This window comes from Populus euphratica, unplaced genomic scaffold, assembly GCF_000495115.2.
Source record: "Populus euphratica unplaced genomic scaffold, PopEup_1.0 scaffold53.1, whole genome shotgun sequence".
NCBI lineage: Eukaryota > Viridiplantae > Streptophyta > Magnoliopsida > Malpighiales > Salicaceae > Populus > Populus euphratica.
In genome coordinates, this window is record NW_011499934.1 from 42,822 (window position 1) to 49,833 (window position 7,012).

The following is a 7,012-nucleotide window of genomic DNA, read 5'->3' on the forward strand; positions in this document are numbered from 1 at the left end:
TGAGCAACTGATATATTGAATTTCTTAAAACCTATACTCTCTTGAAATACATGAATGTGAATAGATTAAAGAAAATGGATAGCTTTTGCCATCACACTGGGATGTTTCGAAAGCTAGAATATTTGCAAGATCAACTGTGATCCACAACACCATTCACATAGTTCTCCCTGTCGGATGTCATAGCAGATTGCCATTTTCCAGTTGTTCTGACAGTGGCGTTTTTAATTACAGTAGAGCTGTCGCTTTTCACGTCCATGTCCACTTTTTGAGCACCTATTAAAAGGATGGCTGTACTGCCTTCCTTTTCTATCAAACTTCTACTCCCAAGACTTTTCGACGATCTGATTAATTAACTTTCGAATCTTTAATGGCCATGCCAGTATTCGCTGTGTTGCCTTTAGGGAGTGGATAATTAGGGTGGCGAGTGACAGGTTGACAGCAATCCCTGCAAGTTGTGGCATGCAGGCACCCACCCCTGTCCATGCATGGTTTTATATTTCTATGGAGTAGGAACACCATGTCTTGTCAATGTACATGAATTACAAAAGGATAGGATCGCTTGGATTTGCCTGTCCTTTACTTTTGTTATCGAATTGATCATACCAGGCATGGATTTCAGGATTGTGCCACGAAACAAACACTTGAAGCTTAATTAGGGCCCTGAGAGAGATCACGAGAGTGCCTGTCCTTTACTTTTGTTATCGAATTAATCATACCAGGCATGAGGCATGGATTTCGGGATTGTGCCACAAAACAAACACTTGAAGCTTAATTAGAGCACTGAGAGAGATCACGATGTGTTTTTTGAAGTTTCGGGGAAACTTCTATACGGGCTGGATTATTTTTCGTGAAAAAAATGATTAGCTGCTGTAAACGTATTTTAAAAGGGAATAAAAATGTATGACTTGAGTTATAGATTTAATTGTGTTGAATAAGTTAGTTTATTTTAATTAGATAAAAAAATTGATGATAAATAGGTCAATTTTAAAAAAAAAATGATTGAGATAATCCAAAAAAATTGTTAGTTTATTTTAATTAGATAAAAAAAATTGATGATAAATAGGTCAATTTTTTTAAAAAAAGTGATTGAGATAATCCAAAAAAATATTTTTTTTAAAAAACGAAGTATCTTAATTTATATCTCATTATGTACAGGAGAATAAACTAAGATATTTATAAAAAAAATAAAAAAAATTCCTAATTAACCTAAATTAGCATGATAAATTTATAATCCTAGTAATCAATGCCTAACCAATCCAAAATATCTTGTTAAATCTATAGCCTAGATCATGAGATTGGAACAACCCGATAAAAAAATAAAAAGAATTATAAATTTTTTTTATATAAAAAACTTTATTAATTTTTCAAACTTATAACCCGAGTCATTTAACCCAAAGTATCTTATCTGAAAAAACTATAAAGTCCAATTCTCAATCAATCAAATATTGAATGATAAAATTAAAAATATAATTTTAATCATACAAAAAGATTTGAAAATTAGAAATTAAAATAACAAAGATCAAAACTAAATCAAAAAATAAGTTTTATATTTGAATAAATGATGAAATTGAAAAGAAATATCAATTTAGTAAGAGGGGAAAAAATCAAAAGAAGAAGTATTGGATTTGATATGAAAAATAAAAAGTAAATAAGAGTGAAATAATTTTTATAAAAAAAGGCCAAGAAAGAAATGATAAACAAAATAATGAGAACCAAACTGGAAAACATAATACTATTAATTTGGATTGAATGATGAAATTAAAAACTAAATTTTTTTTTACAAAAAGACAAAGGAAAAAATTATAAATTAAAAAAATAAAGACCAAATTTAAAAATATAATATATGATAAATTGATATTGAATAATAAAATTGAAAACAAATAGAACTTTTATAAAAGTAGCAAGAAAAAAAATTACAAATCAAAGTAATAAGGACTGAAGTTAAAATACCAATAACAAAAAGGGTTAAGCTGTAATTTTCAAGGGTGGAGAGAGAAAAAAATAAAAATATAAAAAAAATCCCATTGAAAAAAATTGAACCACCAACATTGACATGCGCCACTCCATATAAAGGAAAACATAATAATGCTTTTAATAACATGATAAAAAAGTATTTTTGAATGTTAAAAGACGTAACACGCGTCGCTGGAATCTACCCATAAATCTTGTTTCTTTTCATTTTAAATAAAATAATTAGATAAATTAATATGATTTTACTAGATTGGGTTAATCGAATCAATGAGGTTAATTAAATTTTGATTGGATTAATAACTTGTCTAATTTAATTATAAACTCAATCCATCTTTATATTCGAGTTATCAAGTTTCTTAAATCAATTGATCAACCATGTTGAATTTGACAATTATGGTTACAAATAGCAAATTAAAAATATGCGTTGATTAACAAAAAAATTTATTATTGTGGATTTATTTGAAAGTATAGTTGTAGTTGTTTTTTATATCAAAATAAATTAAAATAATATTTTTTTTATTTAAAAAAATTATTTTTAAGATCAGCGCATCAAAACGATCTAAAACATATAATTTTTTTAATTTTTATAAAAAAATTAAATTTTTTTAAAAGTGGGTTGGCCTGCTTCCATTATTGACTTCATATTATTATTATTATTATTATTATTTTTCCACAATATGTATATAAATTTTATGTATGGATTTGAATCTTAAACTAGATTTTATGATTTTTATGGTTTTATGTGTGGATTTTATGAAAATTACAAATATTAATAATAATTTAAAAAAAAACACCCAGTGAGTGAAAAAACCCTTCTGCTAAATCAAATTTAATTGAATATGTGTTGATGATTATAAATGTGGGTATTCTATTGAACTTCAAGACAAACACAAATTAAAAGTTATATAATATTTAATAATGTGATAAAGATTATTTTTTATAAAGTTTTTCATTTAAAGATATATAAAAATAATATTTTTTTATTTTTTTTAAAAAATTATTTATAATATTAATACATCAAATAATTTAAAAATATCAAAAAATTAATTTCAAGCAAAAATACTTTTATAAAATATGGTTTTTATCGCAGAAACAAACACTAAAACACTAACCTTATGGTAATTGTAGAGACCCAAAAGAAAAAATTAATTTCAAGCAAAAATACTTTTGTAAAATATGGTTTTTATCACAGAAACAAACACTAAAACACTAACCATATGGTAATTGTAGAGACCCAAAAAAAGCTTGATCCAATCCATATGGGCTTCGTGGTGAAGTCTGTTTACTTCTCTTCTACGATAAACTAAAAAAAGAGGACCAATTTGTAAGCCCAATAGATCACAGGGGAAGCTCAAGACTTCCTACACAAGCTTTGTCTCCATCTTTTATTTTGGCGCCCCCTGTGCTCTTTTGAACTTCAACATTTTCCCTCCCATCAAACTTTCTTCCTTCCCTCTCCTCTCTCTCTAAATTCTCTCCCTCTGAGCTCAATAGATCTCCGGAAATGGAGCAACAAAGAAACCAAAAGGCTGTTAATCAACAACAACAGCATGAGGATCTTGAAGAGATGCAACATGGGCCTTTCCCTGTTGAACAGCTTCAGGTAACTAAGTGTCTCCAAGACACAATCTTTTCTTTCACTATCAATCATCTCTTCAGTTCTACTAATGGATTAGGAAAAATGAAGGGGTTTAACCAAATGGGTTCTTTCCTTTTAAAAAAAAATTGCTTAAAAATGTTTTATTTTTCGCTTTTCTTAATAACCTTGCCAAGGTTCCATTGTGTGCCAAATGGGGTCTTATTGCCCAAGATTCTGTAGTTTAGTTGAGTTTAGCGTCTTAGTTTTCTTTTAGCTTCTGTACATTGTTGCTCCAGCGTGGGTTATCTTGATTATGGGTATTTCAATCTTGAGTTGGTTCTTGACCTAAATTAGACAAAGCCAGGGGTTTGCCCATATGGGTTTCCCTTAAATTTTCTCAAGGAGGGTTCTTTGTCAGTTTTCTTGATTTGATTGGTTTGTTTGGTTTTATGCATACAAATTTAAAAGGCAATAATGTATTTTCATCCTTTCAAAATGTGGACTCTTGTATGATGTCCAACTTTGGGTTGTCGGATGTTGATTGTGATTTTGTAACTGAAATTGGTTTCATATCTAAGCATGGCTTTCAAGTGTGGGCCTTTTCTTTTTCTGATGGCAATAAATTCTAGAGGAGTAATGCTGTTTTGAATCAAATTTCCTATTCTTAAAGGTGGTTTTGTCTTGGATTATTTATTATTTTATACTTCAATTCCAAGAATACTGCATTTTTTCAGATGATAGTCTTGAGATGTTATGTTAATCATTTACAGTATGAAGGTTAAGTTTTAGTTGTATTCTGACATATATAACCCTTAACTCAAGGCGTCGGGCATAGCTTCCCTTGACGTAAAGAAGCTTAAAGATGCGGGTCTCTGCACAGTTGAATCTGTTGCCTTTTCTCCCAGGAAAGAGCTTCTGCAGATTAAAGGAATCAGTGAAGCCAAAGTTGACAAAATAATCGAAGCAGGCATGCCATTGCGTAGCTTGTTTTTGTTTCTTCAAGATTTTTTGTCGTTGTGTTTTTCTTAGTTTAGATAGAGACTCGTATCTTTACTTGGGCTTATATGTACAGCTTCCAAACTGGTGCCCCTGGGTTTTACTAGTGCTAGCCAACTCCATGCTCAGAGGCAAGAGATAATTCAGATAACATCTGGATAAAGAGAACTTGACAAAATTTTAGAAGGCAAGTATCAAAGATTTCTTTCAACTCTTAACAATGATCCTATCACATTAGACACTGTATTTTTGTAGCCATACTTCTCAAGAACATTAGCGCTTTCCATGTTCTGTAGTGTTGTAACCTCACACAGCTAACTTTTGACAGGAGGGGTTGAGACAGGATCTATTACTGAAATGTATGGTGAGTTCCGCTCCGGAAAAACTCAGCTGTGCCACACGCTATGTGTCACTTGCCAAGTAAGAGCATTTTTTTATTGCTGAATAGCTTTGCAATAAGTAGAGACTAGTTTAATTCCATTATGTAGTTTTGCATGTTCTGTTGCTATAAAAGTCACTTGTGATCTCTAATGGACAATCGGACAAGAATATCAAGAAAGAGGATGAAAAACTGGCTGGCTCTGGCTACCTTGTGGAGTAAGCAAAAGAGAATGTATAGACTGAATAAAAATAACCATGCAAATCAGCGGTAGCAATATGCCTTTTAAAGGTGCCTTGCCTACTTGTTTCGTTTCACGTTCATCTAACGCGGTCCCTTATCTTGTCATGTACGCCAGCTAATATAGGCAATGCTTTCAATCTTTATATTAACAATATTGTCAACCCAGTGATGCAATCTATCGAAGCCCTGAATCTAATTCACTCTTTTATTTCAGCTTCCATTAGATCAAGGAGGAGGGGAGGGAAAAGCAATGTACATAGATGCAGAGGGCACATTCAGGCCACAAAGACTCATACAGATAGCTGACAGGTGTCATACAGCTACCTAGAGAAGAACCTCTGCTCTAGCCTTCTTGTTGTCAAGTGGGTAATGGTTTTAAAACTTGCAGGTTTGGGCTGAATGGCGCTGATGTTTTGGAGAATGTGGCTTATGCTCGGGCATATAACACCGATCATCAATCAAGGCTTTTGCTCGAAGCAGCTTCAATGATGGTGGAAACAAGGTACACATTGTCGTCGTTGTCTAATGTATGGATCACTCTACATAACCACTGTTACTCGGGATCAAGAAATCTTGATGGGCCCTGAGATTATGCGCACAATTGGCTCTTCTACTGCTGATATGAATTCCTGAGAAGTTTTATCGGGAAGGCTGATTAAAATTAAGTAATGGAACCTATTTCACATACATGTATACGAATAACATTTTGTAGCTTTGAAAATCCGTATAGCAGGGATTCCATAGAAAGATAAAGTTCTTACAGTGTGACTTTAATAATCAAAGAACCTATACTTTGCATTTTTTTTATTTTTATTCTTTGGTCTTGATTTGCAGTTAAATCTAATTATGTCAATGGATTGTGGTTCTATAGGTTTGCTCTTATGATAGTAGACAGTGCTACTGCTCTATACAGAACAGATTTTTCTGGAAGGGGTGAACTTTCAGCTCGGCAGATGCATCTAGCAAAGTTCCTTAGGAGCCTTCAGAAGTTAGCAGATGAGGTAGAATGCCACCTTTATCTATATTAACATTCTGCCTTTGTAACTAGCATTCATCATTTGTACCTGTTTACATAATTGGACCCACAATTCTTTTAGGCCACATGACTTCCTGGATTTACCCTCTCTTGTTATGCCAGCATTTGTGAATGCTATGCATATGCTCCAAATAGACTTTACAAATAGAAATGTAAATGCATTTTGTTGGTGTAGTTCGGTGTGGCTGTTGTCATTACAAACCAAGTAGTTGCACAAGTTGATGGTTCTGCTATTTTTGCTGGACCTCAAATCAAGCCTATTGGTGGAAACATCATGGCTCATGCTTCTACAACAAGGTTGGTAACTCCCTGCAACTCTCCTCTCGAGTGTGAAGGTTTCTTACTTCAAAATTCTGAACTAGTTATTGTACACTTGCCACAGGCTTGCTCTTCGGAAGGGAAGAGGGGAGGAGCGCATCTGTAAAGTAATAAGTTCTCCTTGTTTAGCTGAAGCTGAAGCACGGTTCCAGATCTCTGCTGAAGGCGTCACTGATGTCAAGGACTGATCTATTTTAGTTATCATCTCCTGGAAACTATTTGAGGGGCTGGTTGACAGGACGGTTTTGTACTTCACATATCGGTAGATCTGCAAGAAGGAATGTCATGTCACGTCAAAGTAATTTTTTGGTTTCCAATAGGAGCGTTCAAATTTTAAGAGCTGCAATGAAGACATGCAGGTCTTTTGATGTTTGCTAACCGTTCTCTTTCATTGGTCTAATGTTTTCTGTAATTGTAGTGTATTCTATTGTATCACATCAATTTCTTCAACATTTCAAGTGATATTTACATTCAATCAGAGTGCTTTTCA

The 7,012-nt window shown here is 32.6% G+C and overlaps 1 protein-coding gene across 1 annotated transcript; it reads left to right on the top strand.

Annotated features, from left to right (window-relative positions):
• Nucleotides 1-3,363: 3,363 nt before the first annotated feature.
• On the top strand, nucleotides 3,364-7,012 carry RAD51 (RAS associated with diabetes protein 51). The gene is given in 9 exon segments (XM_011041600.1): nucleotides 3,364-3,574; nucleotides 4,373-4,517; nucleotides 4,623-4,733; nucleotides 4,875-4,966; nucleotides 5,383-5,477; nucleotides 5,557-5,670; nucleotides 6,040-6,169; nucleotides 6,380-6,501; nucleotides 6,587-7,012. Coding segments are annotated over 9 exon segments (1,032 nt in total). The 5' UTR covers nucleotides 3,364-3,475; the 3' UTR covers nucleotides 6,711-7,012.